Source organism: Pseudorasbora parva, chromosome 22 (genome assembly GCF_024679245.1).
Source record: "Pseudorasbora parva isolate DD20220531a chromosome 22, ASM2467924v1, whole genome shotgun sequence".
In the NCBI taxonomy this organism is placed as follows: domain Eukaryota; kingdom Metazoa; phylum Chordata; class Actinopteri; order Cypriniformes; family Gobionidae; genus Pseudorasbora; species Pseudorasbora parva.
Genome location: NC_090193.1, coordinates 34,755,869 through 34,775,010, shown reverse-complemented (window position 1 = coordinate 34,775,010; position 19,142 = coordinate 34,755,869). Strand labels below are relative to the sequence as shown.

Below are 19,142 nucleotides of genomic sequence, written 5' to 3'. Positions count from 1 at the left end.
TGCGTACAGAATGCTGTCGATTTTCATAAAATGTAATAAATACAGCATGTATTAATAGGTTTGTGTTTTTTCATATATTTTGTTAAAAAACGAATGTTTTTAGGACCAGTAGGACCATTACTTTGATTAACAAACCATAAATTACTAAATGTCAACTAATATTATCATTTCACAAGTTAAATATATTAATGATATATTATTACAGTTTTACAGTAAGTATGGATTAAGTCAAGAAAAAAAATGAAAACACGCCTATATGTTCGTGTAAAATAATGAAGCAAACGTTTAAAAACATTTTCCTGGTTTTGAAAGAGGTCTCTTATGCTTATCAAAGCTGCATTTATATAATCAAACATACAGAAAAAACGAATATTGTGAAATATTACAATTCATAATGGTTTTCTATTTGAATATCCTTTAAAATATTGTATTTCTGTGATGCAACGCTGAATTGTCATCAGCCATTACGCTAGTCTTCAGCGTCACGTGATCCCTCATATCAATCTAATGCTGATTAAAAAGTTTCTAAACTTTTGACCGGTACTTACAATAATTGGTTTCAGATTTATATAAACAATTTTCTCACAATGATCTACTCGTATATCATTTTGTGACAACTCCTCTCTGGATAAGTATTCCACTAGTTCTTCATTAGTCAACTAATGAACATTTAGGAGACAAAATGACTGTAAAATCAGTTTATGCAAAGAGGCAAGACACTTCATTTACATTGATGAAAAGTTACTAACAGACAAAAAGTGTATTTAAGAGGTGAATTGTGCAAAAGGTTAAATATATATATAAAAATGTACTGGGTAGTGAATATTTTTAAGGTCTGAGGTTATCACAAAAAAAGTTCTCTCTAAAACTGGTAATAATATATGACCAATAGAGTGAAAACAGGGCAAAAGCAATATAAACACATACAAGACAATTTTAAAAGATAATACATGGTAGATAAAGCTGAGTATACATTCAAATCTGACATTTACATGAAAAGTGCTCGTTTCCCAAGAAAAGAAAATTAAACCCCCCCAAAAAAACCAACAAAGTGAGTGCTTTAGGAGTGTTGAGGTGTTGCCAACCGGCAAAAAACAAATATATTCAAAATATCAAAAAAAATGTGCCAGTGACTTAAGTTCCTGGTTATGTCAGCAGCTCTAAACGCTTAAAACCAAGTAAAATATGTAGTGTACATTTTTTAAAACAATTATTTTAAAAAAAGTAACCAGTGCATGAAAGACAGGATTCAAACCCAACTTTGGTTTTTCAATGTGCCTTTCTTGTCCAGCAGTGAACGTGAACTCTTATTGACCATCTCTTCCCAATCGTAACTGTGGTTGACACGGGCACAGCTCAGAGAACATTCCAGCTCCTCATTGAACTCTGTGTAGTGCTCGATCAAAGCGGCAAGGCTTTCAAAGTCACTGTGGCACTTCTGAAAATGAAGAGGAAACATTTGCTACAATTTACTTCTGACACTAGTTATAGAGTAGATGACGGCAAACAAAAACACTAATGAAAAAGGGTTAATCTCTGCTCACCTCAAGGCGGAATTTCCCCTTGGAATTCTTAATAGAATGAGTTACCAGTCCCGACGGAAAGCGGACTATAAGAGACCCACGGTTGGGTTTTTTGGGATGGGGACACAGGAGAAAAGAACCCAAGACATCATCTGCCAGGAGTGAGGAACTACAGTCGCTGTAATGGAAACCAAATACTCAAGACTTAACTACTGAACAATAAACATACCAGATTAAAAGCAATGGAAAATAATTCCTTTGGGCCTGGTTTCGAAGACAGGGTTTAAGACAGGATTAGGCCTTAGTTAAATTAGGACATTTAAGTAGCTTTTATAAACATGCCTTAGAAATTACTGGTGTGCATCTTGAGACAAAGCAATGGCAGAGGCATAATTTAAGATATGTCAGTGCAAGTTGCTTTCTTTTAAAACAGCTCAAACATGCATTTTTGTCTGGGATTAGTTCACCCAAAAATGAAATTTATGTCATTAATGACTCACCCTAATGTCGTTCCACACAATATATTTTAGTCCCAGAGCATATGCAGTCTATGCACACTATACTGTCCATTTCCAGAAAGGGAATAAAAACATCAAAGCAGTCCATATGAGACATCAGTTGGTTCATTAGAATCTCAAAGCATTGAAAATAAATTTTGGTCCAAAAATCACAAAAACTACGACTTTATTCAGCATCGTCTTCTCTTCCGTGTTCCTCCAAAACGATTCAAACGGTTCATGAATCAGTGATTCGCCAATGTCACGTGATTTCAGTAGTTCGGATCGCGTCAAACTGCTGAAATCACGTGACATTGGTGAGTCATTAATGACATAAATTTCATTTTTGGGTGAAATAACCCTTTAAGCATTGTCTGTGAAACCAGGTATTGATGTACTACTTTGCTTATTTGCCCAGATGTTTTTATATGAAGGCATATCACCCCAAAATCAGAGTAGAAAATTTGCAATTAAGATCAGCTGATTAAAGTTTAGCCTAAATATGACAAAATATTGACAAATGTATTCAAAATAGAATTATGCATTTCTGGAGGAGAAACATGGCATAGTTAATATTAAGATACTGCTTAAAGCACCGTCAAGCATGTCCCAAACCTATATAGATTTTTTTCTGCTGAACATGTGTGTAACCAAACAGATGATGGACCACATACAAGTTTGGAACAACTTGGGTGTGGGTAAATTAAACTAAACTATCTCTATGTTTACCAGACAGATGAACAGCAGTGCCATTATGCCCCAATACTGACCTAGACACGCCAGCCCAGCACCACACAGCGTGAGCCAGAGCTTCTTCTGTCTCGGCCAAACTGGGAGCTCGAGACTTGGATGCGTTTGCACTGGCCGGTTCCTTTTCTGTTTCACAAAAAGACAAAATTCTTCAGATTCCCACAGGAATCAAGTTCTCATTGATTTCATAAATGGTATGTCAGTGTTTGTTTTCTTTGGCAAACTAAAACATTGCTGCAATCCTAGTTTGGACTGAACACAAGTTCAGTCTTCTTTTAGAAAATAATTCTAAAAATATTTTGGAGTAGAACACATTGTACTGACTTTATATATATATTTTTTTTAAATACTTTATATAAAAATATTTGTATTATTTTTTTATCTTTAAGCTGCTGTACAGATCCATTGCCTCTATCGCCATTTGAGTTTAAAACATAAAATTGCAAGTTACTATATTTAGTGTATAAAGTGTATATTTTATATATAGATGATAGGAGAGGGAGAGAGAAAGAGAGATAGAGATCAGGCATAACCTTATGACCACCTTCCTAATATTGTGTTAGTCCCTTTTGCTGCCAAAACAGCCCTGACCAATTGAGGCATGGACTCCATTAGTCCCCTGAAGGTGTGCTGTGGTTTCTGGCACCAAGATATTAGCAACAGACCCTTTATGTCCTGTAATTTGCAAGGTGGGGCCTCCATGGATATCACAATGCCCATAGTACATCCTGGTGCCATGTGTTCCCAGGTAAGTGACGCAACCGACCATCGATGTGATGTAAGAGAAAGCGTGATACATCAGAACAGGCCACCTTCTTTCATTGCTCCGTGGTGCAGTTGCTCAATGTTGGCACTTTCAGTGCTGGATAGGGGTCAGCATGGGCACCCTGACTGATCTGCGGCTATGTAGCCCCATAACCAACAAACTGTGATGCACTGTGTATTCTGACACCTTTACATTAGAATCAGCATTAACAATTTGAGCAGTAGCTTTACATTACAATAGCTCATCTGTTTGATTGAACCACATGGTTCAGCCTTCACTTCCTATGTGCATCAATGAGCCTTGGCCACCCATGACCCCGTCGCCGGTTCAACACGGTTCCTTCCTTGGACCACTTTTGACAGATACTGACCACTACAGACCGGGCAGGAACACCCCACAAAAGCTCCAGGTTTGGAGCTGCTCTGATCCAGTTGTCTAGCCATCACAAATTGTCCCTTGTCAAAATCGCTCAAATCCTTACGCTTGCCCATCTTTTCTGCTTCTAATGAATTAACTTTCAGGACAAAATGTTCACTTGCTGCCTAATATATCCCACACACTAACAGGTGCCATGATGAAGAGATAATCAGTGTTATTCACTTCATCAGTCGTAATGTTATGCCTGATCAGTGTATATACACACACACATATTCATAGATATACACACTGATTATTTTGTGGCAACTGGCAGAAACAACGTGGAAATCCCCAACACCTTTTTTGACTAACCAACCACCAAATCCAAATATAAGTGATCAGCATAATAAATTAACCCATTGTGTTTTAATTAGGCCAGCCACATTAACTAGATGTTTGCATTACCTAAAAAACTCCCTCACTCTCGAAAGTGTCCTATGAACACTTATCCCACCTTGTGGAGCGCTCAGTTTATCCTGCAGGTGGCGCTGTTTGAGGGGAGTACATGTAAAAGAGCGATATGCTCCAGATCGCAGCTCTTTGGTCCGGATCGCCATTTTGCGAACTAAAGTCGGAGAGGAAGTGGGACCCTCTTCAGGACTGCTTACTTTCTCAGTGCTTGGTTCTGAGAACACCTGTTCAGGGAAAACAACATGAACACTTTGCAGAGCATAACCATTTCAATGATTCACTCTCAGAGAGAAAAAAAAAGTACAGCACTGCCACTAAGGCAGTGGTTCTCAAACTGGTCCCTCACCACTGCACATTTTGTAAGTCTCCCTCATCAGACCAGTTTCTACTAATGAGCTTTTGAGATGAATCAGGCGTGTTAGATAAGGGAGAGATGCAAAATGTGCACTGGTTGGGGGTCCCCAAGAAAGGTTTGAGAACCACTGACCTAAAGTACAAAAGAAAAAAAAAGGTACAACTTTGCACCTTTTTGCTTTTGTACCTTGGGGTACAGCCCCAGTGACAGCGCTGTACCTTTTTTCTGACAGTGTTGGAATTAGGCAGTTTTAAAGAATATTGAGGGTTATTGACAACTAATGGTGTTGACACTTGGGTTGATTAAAAAGCAACTCTGTTGTTAGTGCGGTTCATTTGAATGAGAGCTGCCATCCAAACCTGGTGTGCACCAAATGAGCGGACCGAGATCACTGAAAAATAAAAAAAATAAAAATGGGACTCAATCCGCTTCCAAACTAACTCTGGTGCGGTTCAACTTAAATATGAATGCAACACAGACCAAAGACATGTAAACAAACCAAAAACTGGAAGACGATACCCTAAAAAGACCCTTTTTTGTTTTGATGCTGCCTAATCAGAGTTCGGTACAGGCATCAGACCCACAGATCTTTGTTTGCGTGATAGAGGGATTCCTGCAACTATTTTGACTCCTTCACATATTTTATAAGCTTTTTACAAGTTTTCAGCTGCTCAAAATACCAGCATATGTAGGCTACACACATACAACAAGTGCATTTCATCCAGCACACAGCATTGTTTGAATGTTCGGCAATGATCAATCAGGATATGAAAATATCCCTATGGCTTTAGGTTCGGTTTTAAAATACCAATCTGAAGTTCTGAACACTAAGTGGACCAGGACTAAATGTTTTTTTGTAACCAAATAAATCAAGCAAACAAAACTTCAAATGTGAACACACCCTTAAGCTCCATAGACCATCAATAATGCTATCAATAATAATAAAATAAAAAAAAGATTTCTTACAAAAAACACTTGATTTAGAGGCCAAATGCAAAGACAAAATGTTTTCGATTCTCATCGTCATCAGTGTTGTAACAAGGTAGCACATCTGATTTGATTTATATAAAATGCTAATTAAATAAATAAATTAGGAGCCCATATTTATGCATGTATATATATATATAATTATACAATTAAGATTTAGACAAGCTTACAGCTAAGATTGCCAATGCGACAACTACATGCTGCACATTTATGATTCTGTAAAAAAAAAAAATTGGGGGACAAATACATTTTCTTTGGTAAAAAAAAAACTAATAGGGCAGCAAGGATTTCCCTGAATTCTGATTTAATTGTTTTAACATTTTTATAAGAGGCCCGAAACAAATCACGAAAATACTCAGCGATATCTTTTTGGGCATCATTCAGTATCAAACAGTATCTATTCCATTTGCATACATTTCATTTGAAAGTTAAATCAAGGCTATAATAATCTTCAAAAAGCAATATATTCTAGATATGGTGAGAACAAACCTTTGCCCCTGGTAGCAGGCCTTGAGTTGGGGCCCTGCGGAAAGACACCAAGGCGCTGACACTGAGAGGGAATCCTTGATTAAGCAGCGATGGCGCTCGAGTTGGTTTCTTCCCTGAACACTCGTCCTGAAATTCCTCTGGGTGCTTCTCCAGAAAATACAGTTGAAAACAGCGGCAAAGCAGCAGGTTCAGGAACTGGGCCTTTATTTGAGGGGAAAAAAATTGCAGTTTTCCCCAACTTTCTTTATTGTGCAATGTTACAGTTTAAGCATGAAATATGATGCTTTGTCGTGTTGAGGCTTACAGCTCGGGCATGTCTGGCTCTGAAGAGGTGGCAATAGAGCTGGGCATCAGAATTTCCAGGGTTATGGGAGACAAAGGCAAACTGGGCATCAGACAGACGGGCGGTGGAGAGGGAGACTCGACACATGGCATGAGCCATGAGGAGCGTCTGATGAGATAACACCTAAGAGTTAAATCATCTGACATACACAAAGAGAAACATCAGAAATCCCAAGATGATCATCTCACCTTTTCATCTTCATCATAAACTTTGACTCCTTTGACAGAGAATCTCAATGAGACCGTTCGCCTGCTCTTGCATTTCTGCAAATACAGATGTCCATAAATAAACTTCATAACCAGACAAAATATATAATTTTCACATTGTGCAATAATTGAAAAAATTAAAATTAAAACAATTAAAATTGATTTTAGCAATTACACTCGATTGATTCACTAAAAGGAACAGACTAAAAATATGACAACCCTTATGGCCAAAATTTCTTCATATTTCATCAATTATCCGTTTTCAACAAAGCTCTGTGGAAAAATATTTACAAAACAGCATTTAAATTCTCATGATATTTCTAACTAAGGCTAAAAAATATTTACAGGCAATGCAGGGATTCCCCAAAACTGAACCTCTTTGACTTCTATTACTTGAAGTACCCTCTGAGATGAAGGTAAAAATAAATAAATAGGTAAATGATAAAAGCTAATAATAATAATAATAATAATAATAATAATAGATAACGATTCTCTGATGACAGTCAGATAATGGTCAAGAAATACAGGTAAATATACAATTTTTCCTATTTTTTAATAAGAGTTATTTCAATAGTTTTTATTATAACTTTAATGTTACATTTTTATGATTTAATTAATAGTTTGTTTTATTAAATTCACAAACCCCAGTTTGAAAAACCCTGACAATGTAATATTTAATGCACTTCAACTGAATATATTTTTGTAATTTGACTCTTTGTATTTTCACATCAATATGGTACAAGATTATCTTGTTTAATACATCAATAAAAATATATCAAAAGTAATCTAAAAGTAGTCTGATTAAATTACGGTACCAACTACATTTTGTATCATGTAATTTGAAATCAGCAACAGACTACAATTTACAATCTACAAATTGACTGGATGTACTGTTGTATTAATGTTCTTAAAAAAATAAAAAAATTAATTGCCAGAAAAATAATGATGAAATACCCATGGGTGTATGTGCAAAATTTATGTTTATCTACCAAATTAATTTCAATCGCATGTTTGTATTTAGATCAAAAGGAGCATTAAAAACCAATTCAGTCAAGTGTCTAAACTTCTACATAGTAAGCAAATATATTTTTTTAAAAGCAAACATACTCTTGAGATTCACTTCACAGCACACAAATTACCTTGAGAGACTTCAGCTGAGTGTGCAGCTGCTGAATCTGATCATCCAAACAACTGTCATCCACAGGAAATGAGCCAATATACTAGACAAACAGTAACAATACTATGAGTTCATGATGCAGTCATGACACTATACAATAAAACCACAGACGCAATTTCAGTTGCAAAACCAGACGTAGCCTACAGCATTTCAAACATTTTCACCTCAGCAGATCTTGTAACAATCCCATGTTCGCAGCCAGCGGTCTCACCCATAGCGCAATCTGAGCTTGGTGTCGTTTGCGTTATTAGCCTACTGTTCAAAATAATAAAAAATGAAAACAGAATTTTAAAAAAAAGGAAAAAAACAGGTCAACACGTCTGCCAAAGTAGCCAGGCGAATAACGGCACAGCAGAAGTATTGAAAATAAACCTCCCACATTCCTCAACAATAAACATACAGTAATGCAAATGTAAAAGCCTTCAGACTCTAAACGTGCCAATGGGCAAAATGAAAGCATGCTTTGCCTTTGAGACGCAACCAAAAAGTTTCCTCGTAAAGCGAAAGAAATGGTTATGTCGGAAAACTAGAAATTACTAGAAAGTAGAAATCAAAACAATGTTACCAGAACGTGAATAATTTAGTAACGTTATAAGGATCCAGAAAGTGGAAGAAAAAAAACAGAAAATAAATACAAACTCACAAACATTGTCCACACGACTGAACCTGGTAGGGTGGGTCGATTATCCGCCGGGGGTTTCGCAATCCTGACTCACCTTAATCCTCTAAATCCCGCCTATTCAGCGCCAGACTGGATCCATCGGGAAAGAATTGACAGTTCTCCGCCTACACCGAACGGCTAATTGGTGACTGGAACTCCGGATGCTTCATCAAACTAATTCACTTAAAGTGATAGTTCACCCCACAAAATTTAAATTCTGCCATTAATTATTACTAACTCTCATGTGTTGTTCCAACCTGAAAGACTTTCGTTCATCTTCGAAACACAATTAAATATATTTTGAATTAAATCTGAGAGCTTCTGTCCCTCCATTTCTACAAACTTTGGTGCTTCAAAAGATTCAGAAATATATTGTAAAACTAATCCATTTAGTCCAAATTTTCAGAAGAGACACGATTGCCTTATAGGACGAACAGATTGAATTTAGTCGTTTATTCACATAAACATTCATTCATCAACTCACCTCACACATCAGCTGGTAAAGATGCTCAAAAAATGTTTTAAATTGTATTTCTAAAATTTCAACAAAAAAACATTTCTAGATAATTGTAATTTTCTAACAAAACACGTTGAGCCTGCGTGATGTAGTTAATGTTTTTAATACAAGTCATCATGAGTTATGGAGAAAATTAGGTTCTTGAGTCTGTAAAAATTTAAAACCTTTGATGTTTGTGAGATACTTTAAGACAAGTCAGGGCATGAGATGTTTTATGTAAACATTTCAATTCTTAGCATACTGAATTAAAGCATGCCTTACCTTCTAAAGTAGTTTGCATGTTAGAACAAAGAGAAGAATTTGCTGCATTGATGACGACACAAATCATGTTTCAGAGCTTGAATCATTTGGTTACAACCGCTTTAAACAACTCTAAATTACTGGTTTATCACCGAGTACCAAATCAAAACACCCAAACAAAACAATGGCCAAATAATGAAGTACAAATATAGTCACTTTATTAAGGACTACAGAAAAGTATATAAGTTACATGCATGCAGGGTAAGGTAAGCAATGCTCATAAAATTACATCTAACCCCCCTGGTAAACTAACACACAAGAGTATGACCTGGTTAATAGTGTGTAGAATGTTTTAAACATCTGCTTGGAAAATCTTTAACTTATATTCTCCTTCATATACTTTACAGAACAAAAAGACAGTCATGGATATGGATGCCAACGTTTCTTTAATGCATCTTAATAAATCCAATTTTGCATTCAGGTAGACTGTTCAACTAGGCATCAATAATCGTTCTGTACTTTGACTTACACGAAGGAACCAACATCAACAAAACATTTTTTTTGATTACAATAGTAGCTAAAGACCTAAATTCACAAAACATGAAAAAATAAATTGAAATAAAACTTACAAAGAGAGGTTTCTTGAACACTGATGAGAAAAAGGCGACTGAATAACTGAAATGCTTGCCTCTACAGAAAGATTGACTACAAGAACTTTAAATAGTTGATTTTTTTTGTTGAAGCACAACTGAAGCAACAGCTTCTTCACACTCTCATAATGGTGACCTGAATGGGCGTCAAACAACAAAAACAGTAGCATTTCTAATCTACATCTTTACCTGTAATTTAAGAATATTGAACATAAAATGCCTGTATTTGAGTGGCAGAATAACTTTGAAGAGGTCCTTTATTCATCAGAGGCCCCAAGATTAGGAGAACATGGTTTCTACAAAAATAAGAGAGAAAATAGCCATCACTGCAGTCTACAGAGCTACAGTTGATCTTTTTAGCTGTCGGCAAGCGTGGGACTCATTTTCGGGATCTGAGCGACTTGCGGGCGGCAGGTTTAGCCTTCACAGCGGATTCCTCCTTCTTAGCTGCCTTGGGTGATGGCCGTTTGGACCCCCTGCTTGTCATCTTTTTGGCTATCGGTGTTTTAGGTTTGCTGGTCGGGGCGGCTTTCTTGACTGGTGTGGCTTTAACGGGCGCGGGTGCCTTTTTAGACGCTGCTTTGCTCGCAGCTGCGGGTTTTTTAGCTGGTGGAGGGGCTTTCTTGGCAGAAGCGACTGATCTCTTTGCGGCAGGAGGTTTTCGGCTGACTGTTTTAGCCCTCTTATTTTGACGAGCTTTAGACACAGGTTTGCGGTTTGCACGCTGGTTCCTACGAACAAATTAAAATCATGTTTAGCCTCGCAGTAACAGCCCATGTTAAATGTCTCTTTGATATTCTGGTCTATGATTTGGGATTTTTTTGCCCATTTTATCTTCCACCAATTGCAAAAGTGCAATTTGTGATGTACTTCACCTCTTTCTTCGTGGAGGCTCATCGTCTGATTCTTCCTCTTCAGATTCGTCCTCTGACTCATCAGATTCTTCATCAGACTCGTCACTTCTCTTGCGTTTGAGCTTCTGTCCCTCCTTCTGTTTGAGTTTTTCCATCATTTCTGGAAACAGAACCGCTGGGCTGAAGAGAAGGAGTGACAGACAATTGGTTAATTCAAGTAGTTACATCATATTAAATTTTCATTTTGTACAATTCCTTAAAACTCCTATTTTATGACAAAAATTGTAAAACACTGACCTAAAAAACATTGATTTGCAACTAATCAGCAAGTTTATCTAATTTATATTGTGGTTAAATTGCTAGGAGTTGAAGGGGTAGTTTTCTCATGTTGTTCCAAACATGTATGAGTTTTCTTCTTTTGTTGTACACAAACCTTTTCTTTTCAGTTTTTCTTGACCATACAAAATGGTTTTCTAAAAACAACTTATACACTTTGCAGGAGACAAATTAATTCAAGTTTGGAATGGCATTAGAGTGAGTAAATGATTACAGATTTTTTTTTTTGGTCAATTATCCCTTTAAGAACTTTGAGTTAAGAACTTAAGAGTTGCAACATGGCGCTAGCAACGTCAAGGTCATGGGTTCGATTCCCAGGGAAAGCAAGAATTGACAAAAATGTAAAATGTGTACCTTGAATGCAATGTAAGTCGCTTTGGATAAAAGCATCTGCCAAATGCATAAATGTAAATGTAAACGCGTCCGCACTCGCGGCAGTTCATGCCTTTGGAAGGTTAACTTTCATAGAAAGTTAAAACACTCACTTTGCTCCATCGCTCTGTTTACATTAGGGGTGTCCATGGTTAACCGATTGACCGATTAACCGTTAAAAATTGCGTAACCGAGTGAAACATTTTGCTCGGTTAAGTGGCGTCAATGACGTGCCTTGAATTTAGTTGTAATATATGTTTGCACCACTATAGACCGCCAGAGCGCTGCCAGACATTTGTAGTATCCATAGGGTTAGGGTAGTATCCACAAGAAGAAGTGCAGCTTTCTAAGCGGGCAAAGAAAGCGTGGGAGCACTTTAAAAATGAGAGTGACGGGGCGAAATGCAAGTATTGCAATGCAGTGCTTACCGCATTTTTCAGGCTATAAGTTGCTCCAGAGTATGAGTCGCATCAGTCAAAATATGCGTCATGAAGAGGAAAATAACAAACATCGCACTGGACTATAAGTCGCATTAGGGCAGAAGCAGAGCGCGAGCCGCGCGCGCTGTGCATAACGGAGCAGAAGAAAGAAAGTTTGAAGTGAGAAACTTGTGAATGACTAGAGAAAAGCAGACGTTACTTTAACTGTAATGAAGAAAACAAAAAAGCTGATCGCGGACTGAAAGCAAGATGGCCAGAGCTGAAGGGACGAGTCCACAGATGCTTGAACTCTCTGCCGGGAGAGGCTCATCAGCTGCGCGAGTCAAACGCTGTGAATCATTCTCGGCTGCATATTTTACTAACGTTACATGCTCTAATCGTGCAGGCGCCCTCGCGGCCACTCGCATTGCTCGTGAACTGGAGCGCATCTCATCCTAATTTAACGAAACTCAGCGTACGCCTCGCAGACATGAAATAGATCTTAAGAAACTTGAAATGTCTTGTAACAATTTAAAACGAAAAGAAATAGGCTACTCTCTGATTGTGTAATCCATGATGTGCATTTCTCTCTATAGGCGCGTTCACTACGAAGATGGTGGTCGTCAAATTAATAAGCTAAAAATAACCCTGACGCACACTATGGTTAACCGAGTATTAACCGCTAAGGGCCTCGGTTAACGGTTAATGAAAAACTTGAAAACGTGCAGCCCTAGTTTACATGAATACCCGCGGCTGCCCAAGCTGAGTGCTGTGAGCTGAGCCAGCTCCCTCTGCTGGCTGTAGTCTTTAGCCTCTGGCCAAAAAATCCTCTGATGACACAAATATCACCAATTTTTGTCGTTGGAGGATTTTTTTTCCAGAAATAAATTGCATAAATCTCAGGGGGATATGAGTGGGGGAAGCACAAACATTTGAATATACTCCAGGGTTTCTACTGATACAAAGCCATATGCTAATCGCCGAAGTAACCCTTTAAATAAACTTTTAGGTGAACTGTGAGAGATGTCTACTCTCATCTAAGCTCACGCTACTCCTACGTCAGATCAGAGGTCACCCTTCCGCCGGAACTAGACTCATGTACAGCTATCGCCGGACGGCAGTGATTATAGTTTATAAAGTTTTTTATTACAAAAATGCATTGCTTAACTTCAGAAGGCCTTTATTAACCCCCCGGAGCTATATGGATTAGTTTTATGATGGATTGAGGATTGATTGATTTTTTTAACTAACCCTTTCAAATGCACCTACATTACGGATTTCAGGTGTAAAATGCCCAAAAGCAAATTTTAGTATAAATGTAGTATATTTAAATACTATTATAGCATTTAATTCATATTTTTTCTAGGTTTTTTTTTTTTCAGTTTTAGTAATTTTATGATTTTTTTGACATTTGTATTAGTTTATTTGAATTTATTTTTACTTTAGTTTTAATATTTTTAGCCCTTTTATTTTAGCTAGTTACCAAGAAAACATTATTGATTTAGTGCAAGTTAAAAAAAAACCTTTTTTTTCATTTCAGCTTTTTTTTCCTTCAATAAATTAAATTGTTAAATAGTTTTAGTTAACAATAACAACACTGGCTTACGGTGAGCTGAACTTACCTTGGATAAAATGGATAGCTTAGTTGGTACGACCCACTGAGTCCATGACCAGAAATCTGCTCCATCCATCCCATCATTTTACACTTCTGCAAAGTTCTCTTCAGGTTTGGCACTGGTAATCAGAAGGAATACTCTTGAAAAAATCTGCCTAACACGTTAAGTTACAGCAAATACAGAGATATATGAAGGGTGGCAGTAAATATAACCTGATCAAGAGACCTATTTCTCTACCAGCGTTCTTGTTAACAACTCACTTGAGAATAACAATTAGAAGCAACCCCAAAACAAAAGCAAACTAAATTCAGTCCTCGGAGAGTAAACATGCCCTAGGCTGCGATAAGTGAGGAGTCAGTGTACCGTACCAACTAAAGAGACGTTCTTCTGGTCCTGTTTCTCCATCAGGAATTTGCGCAGTATGGTGATGCTGCAGGTCTTGGGCTCATTCATGGCTGTGATGGCGGCCACTACAGCATCTTCCAGAAGTCCGCCACCCATGAGAACCTTATTCCCAGCTTTCTTCAACTGTCGAACACAAATGCAGATTCTCATTAAACCTGCTTGCAGATTCAGATTGTTGAGCGATTCAGAAGGGTAACTAACCTGGAATGTTCCAGAGGCTCCCTTTCCAGTGATCTGCTCCAAGAAGCCCTTTTCCACAGATCTCTGCAGGCAGTTCTTCAACACGTCAGGCCTTAAAGATTTACACAACAACCCGTCATTAACAATTCTTCAGGCAAAATGAACATGCACATATTCAACCTGTAATTAACTCCTAATGGTATGTATACTATGTACAGTTCTGCAAGTATGGAATAACACTTATTCAGAAGTAATGCATACAATTACTCAATTTTTAACAAATACTGTTGTTTTGAACTTTTTATTTATCAAAGAATCCAGAAATTCTCTTTATCAGTTTCCACAAAAATACTAAGCAGCACATAAATATTAATGTTTCTTGAGTAGGAATAAATTACATTTTAAAATCAAACAAATAGAAAACAGTTGCTTTAAATTGTAATATTTCACAATGTAACTTTTGTAATGTATTTTTGATCAAATAAAGGCAGCCTTGATGAGCAGAAGAGACTCTAGAAAACCACAAAATTCTGAACGCTAATATTTAATTCCCAATGTTAATGGTGATCCCATGATTTACTCACCCTCAAGCTATCCAAGGTGTATATGACATTCTTCTTTGAGCCACACAGAACCAAAGTTTTATTAAAAAACATCCAGGCTCTTCTAAGCTTTATAATGGAAGTGAATGGTACCTTAGATTTGGAAGCCCAAAAAAGCACATCCATTTATCATAAAAGTAACCCACTCCAATGGGTTAATAAAGGCCTTCTCAAGCGAAGCGATGCGTTTTTGTAAGAAAAATAAAACTTTATAAACTATAAATGACTGGCGTCATGTAACTGAAGTTCGTAAGCCTGTAATCATACTTTATAAAGTAATAAATATGGATATTTTTCTTACAAAAACCCACTGGTTCGCTTCAGAAGGCCTTTATTAACCCACTGGAGTGGGTAACTTTTGTGATGAATGGATGTGCTATTTTGGAGCTTCAAAAACTCTCTTAAAAAAACTTGGAGCTCTACTCACTCTCATTATGAAGCTTGAAAGAGCCAGGATATTGCTATATAACTCTGATTAAAAGAAAGTCATATAGGCCTAAGATGGCTTGAGAGGGAGTACATTTTGGGATCATTTTCATTTTTGGGTGAACAATCCCTTTAAGTAGACTGTTTCAGTTTCAAACTGTAGAGCAGTTATAGGATGTTGATTAAGAAAATGACCTGTTCTCCACATTGAGTTGTGGGAAGTATTGCTCCAGGTACTTCTTGATTAGAATGTAGGAAGCCTCCTTGGGTTCACAGAGGCGGGTGATGATCAGAGGCAGAGACTCGCCCAGCGTTTCCTTCGTCCCTGCAGACGCAGCTGACTTCTACATAACCACATTGACAAAATATAAGATTAAATAATTATGACCCAGTCATCAAAAAACAAACACAAACAACTTTATTTTAATTAACACAGGCTTACATCAATGCAAAGACAATAAACAAACTAAGTTTTGATACCTTCCCAATGGCGAAACTTCCAGAGAAGCCTTTGCCCTTCAGCTGTGGATAAAGACGACAAGACAAGGATGGCTTTTGCTTTACTGCATGTATATATGTGTATAAATATGTATAATATATGTATATGTGTGTATAAATATCTATAATATATGTATATATCTATATATATAAAGAAATAATGTATTAAATTGCAAATCACCTGTTTGACAGTGCCCTTCTCAACCATTCGCTTCAGGGCCCTCTTGTAGAGGTTTTTGGTCTTTTTGTCCATTTCTACAGACGGATACTTCTTCATGACATATTTCATAATAGTAATGGAAGAGGCACCACTCCGCTCTTTGCAGCTCTGTGGGTAGATTGTACAGATGCACATATGAGACAATTTTTAGACCTGTGATTGTGTTAGCTTTCCAAAGAATATAGTGCTGCAGGATTGAGTCCTAAACCCAAATTATAAACAATTCAGCATTTTCAAACTTTTGAACTGTGCCCTCATAATATTAAACCAAAATAAATACATTAAGCCTAAATTCAATCTGTTCATCATGTAAAGCGTTCGAGTCTCTTCAGAAAATTTGGACTAAACCGCTCAATTCATATGGATTAGTTTTACGATCTCTTTATGAACTTTTTGAAGTGTCAAAGTGGCAGTTGCATAGCTGTCAATGGAGGAAAAGCTCTCAGACGTCATCAAAAAGATGAAAAGATGTGTTCTGAAGATGAACCAAAGTCTTACGAGTTTGGAACGACATGAGGGTGAGTAATACTCATTGCGTTTATAATCGCGCTCTTTCAAAGAAAGATTTAGAAGCTTGGTGGTGACATTGAAGACATGCAACAGCAGTATCATTTATTTATAGCCTAACTTTAGCTTTTTACTTCTGGCGAATGTATTTAGGCTTCAAAATTCATATAAGTTGTGTTCATTTGTGAAGATAATCATGAACACAACATGCAAGAATCCTAAACTTTTGTTGGTCTCAGAGTTTATTTTCTGCAATAATCTAAAAGCCACTGGAAAAATCCTATTGGCTTAGATTTGAGGAAACCAGGGTGATGCGAACTTACATCAGTGCAGCACTAAAATGTTTAAAATATCCAGTAATTCTAAAAATAATTGTAGGTAAAAAACATACTTTAAAGTGTCAAATGAGTCTCTAAAAGGTAATGGAATAGATTTAGTTAAATTCTGAACCAGACCTCAATTGCTTCTATGAGGATTTCTTCAACTTTGGGCTGGGAAAGAGAGGCTGAAGCCAGTTTGTTGGCAGAAATGGTCGCCCAAGCAGGAATCTTCTTTTTCACCTTTTTCCCCTTGTCATCTCCTTCCTTGTCACTGTAACATTAAACAAACAGGTACATAACATGCTTAATAAGCCACTTTTATTTGGAACAAAAAAGAGTGGAAATAATCTAATGCTTAAATTATACATTTGGTTTAGAGTTTAGTGATCAGATTAGCCAGACTTACATTTTAGCTACAACATCCTTGACTTTTTTCTTCTTGCTCTTTCCTTGCTCAGCGGCTGCTTCTTCAGTTTTCTCTCCCTCATCAGGCGTCTCTCCTTCTTCTTTGGCCTCTTCCTCCCCATCAGCGGTCGCCTCCTCCCCATCACCTCCTGCTTTCTTGTCCTCTGTGGGTGATTCAGTGGGTGCAGAATCTTTCTCCTTCTCATCTACAGGTGAAGACCCTTCGGCAGGAGCATCTGAGGGATGTGAAACACATTGTTCAATCAAGGATGCTTTAAAAAGCCATACCACTTGTGCATTATTTTATAAACTTGTTTAAAGTTATATGTAAACTTTGTTTGAAGAGGGAAGGATTTTCAGTGCCTAGTAGCTTGTTTTAGTATAATATCTGTGTACGAACAGTATTTTTTATTAGTGGACGAAATTTTTTCTTATGTGGTTCTGTCTATCATTACTCCTCAAAATGACCGATGTGCCATGCAAGGGGCAGTACGTACCTCCCTCAGGGGCATTTGCAGGGGCTGCTTCCTCTTTGGGTGGGGCAGCAGCTGATCGGCGAATGGGCATGATTTTTACCTGCCAATAAATAAAGACTTTATTAGTAAGTGTGTGTGTGTGTGTGTGTGTGTGTGTGTGTGTGTGTGTGTGTGTGTGTATATATATATATATATATATATATATATATATATATATATATATATATATATATATATATATATATATATATATATATATATATATATATATATATATATATATATATAAGGCATCTGAACTGGGAATCCAAAAACATGTAGCACAGTTTAATAGGTTGTAATGCATTATATTGTGGAAATTGCAAAGATTTATTTACAAAATTACAGTAATTGTATGCCCTGTTTTGGACACCTGAGATGTGCGTCCATGACCTCTGCTCAGCAAAGAGAAGCTCGTGCAAAGACGAACGCGCTGGCCATGCAGGCACAGCAAATTAACAAGAAAGGAGCAACACTCCCATTGTTTATTTGCTCCATTTAAAGTCTTTATTTGTATATGTTGCGAATAACCTGCATGAAGCTACACCTGCACACCTTCTACCAATGCACGGGAACTAAACTGCATGTAAAACACAATATAATCGAAAATGGCCATTTTGTCCATTTTGCCTTGTTACAGTAATGGCGCTGCGTTGAGCTGAAAATGGTAAATGCACGAGGCTGCAGATTCAAAAGAATACATAAAACACTCGCGCCTGCAGCACGTTTACATTAGTTTGTACAGTAAGAATGTAGAATTTCAGAATGAGCTTTTTAATGCATACCTTGATGTACTGGTTTATCAGTTGAAAGAAACACTCCCTTCCTTTTTGGAATTCTCTGTTTACGCGCCCCTCCCCCCGACTGCGTACGCAACGCAGAGGGACGTACGTGTCGACGCATGCGTGCGCGTGCCAGTACCAGGTTCATTGTGAGCTAAAGCAGCGAGATGACCTTACTTTATTTTTATTTTTTTGTACTTGGGCAAAAATGAGTATTGTTTAGGCCTATATAATTAATATTTATATTTATGTATATAAAAATGTATGTAGGCCTATATAAAACGAGCTAGTGAATAAAAAGTCGGTTGTCTGTATGGCTTCTTTGTTATTTGCGAATAAAACATTTATATTTCACCACAAGATGGCAGTATTTTCCACATGATCTGATGCTTTGACTGTAACTTTTATGAAACGTTTCAAATTACTTAATTTTTATATTATTTTTCGTAGTACATGTAGTAGGCTACTACGTTATACAATAATAAAAAAGAATTAATATAAAATAGGACTATGTTTTGGGGACATAATACAATCTCTCACAGACATTTAACATTTCTCAATTGGCATAGGCCTATACAAAGTAAAACAAATAAATCTAATTTATAATTTAAGATAACCAGACCAGCTGGCCATCCATCAACACTAGAAGATGGATTTAAAAATCTGATTGCTTGGGGAATAAAAGACAGTTTGGGC

The 19,142-nt window shown here is 37.0% G+C and overlaps 2 protein-coding genes across 4 annotated transcripts; both read right to left on the bottom strand.

The window, feature by feature from the left end:
* Positions 1–683: 683 nt before the first annotated feature.
* On the bottom strand, positions 684–8,769 carry sh2d5 (SH2 domain containing 5). Of its 3 annotated transcripts, none has more exons than XM_067431378.1 (10): positions 8,638–8,769; positions 8,086–8,176; positions 7,884–7,964; positions 6,727–6,801; positions 6,500–6,646; positions 6,196–6,396; positions 4,408–4,588; positions 2,791–2,896; positions 1,545–1,701; positions 684–1,438 (listed from the first exon to the last, which is right to left on the bottom strand). In XM_067431378.1, exons 2-10 carry the CDS (start codon positions 8,134–8,136, stop codon positions 1,250–1,252), a joined length of 1,188 nt encoding a protein of 395 aa, XP_067287479.1. In that variant the 5' UTR covers positions 8,137–8,176; positions 8,638–8,769; the 3' UTR covers positions 684–1,249. The 3 variants fall into 3 exon arrangements, with proteins under 3 accessions (XP_067287479.1, XP_067287478.1, XP_067287480.1); XM_067431377.1 differs by having other exon boundaries at positions 8,565–8,695; XM_067431379.1 differs by lacking the exon at positions 8,638–8,769 and adding an exon at positions 8,565–8,617 and having other exon boundaries at positions 8,086–8,173.
* Positions 8,770–9,535: 766 nt separating this feature from the next.
* hp1bp3 (heterochromatin protein 1, binding protein 3) lies at positions 9,536–18,576 on the bottom strand. Its single transcript, XM_067431561.1, has 12 exons — positions 18,450–18,576; positions 17,647–17,725; positions 17,151–17,385; positions 16,880–17,015; positions 15,879–16,025; positions 15,680–15,721; positions 15,395–15,543; positions 14,193–14,283; positions 13,955–14,114; positions 13,593–13,704; positions 10,865–11,023; positions 9,536–10,720 (listed from the first exon to the last, which is right to left on the bottom strand). The coding sequence occupies exons 2-12, from the start codon at positions 17,714–17,716 to the stop codon at positions 10,369–10,371; spliced, it is 1,653 nt and encodes a 550-aa protein (XP_067287662.1). The 5' UTR covers positions 17,717–17,725; positions 18,450–18,576; the 3' UTR covers positions 9,536–10,368.
* Positions 18,577–19,142: the final 566 nt, after the last annotated feature.

Bases quoted from the DNA above. Each gene is read 5' to 3' on its own strand.
- sh2d5 (XM_067431378.1), bottom strand. From the start codon at position 8,136: ATGGGTGAGACCGCTGGCTGCGAACATGGGATTGTTACAAGATCTGCT. The intron at 6,802-7,883 runs GTAATTTGTGTG...CTGTATTTGCAG, and splicing joins CTCAGCTGAAGTCTCTCAAG to AAATGCAAGAGCAGGCGAAC. The intron at 6,397-6,499 runs GTAAGCCTCAAC...CCTCAAATAAAG, and splicing joins GAGCCAGACATGCCCGAGCT to GCCCAGTTCCTGAACCTGCT.
- hp1bp3 (XM_067431561.1), bottom strand. From the start codon at position 17,716: ATGCCCATTCGCCGATCAGCTGCTGCCCCACCCAAAGAGGAAGCAGCC. The intron at 17,386-17,646 runs GTACGTACTGCC...CACATCCCTCAG, and splicing joins TGCAAATGCCCCTGAGGGAG to ATGCTCCTGCCGAAGGGTCT. The intron at 13,705-13,954 runs GTACGGTACACT...TCTGATTACCAG, and splicing joins GAAGAACGTCTCTTTAGTTG to TGCCAAACCTGAAGAGAACT.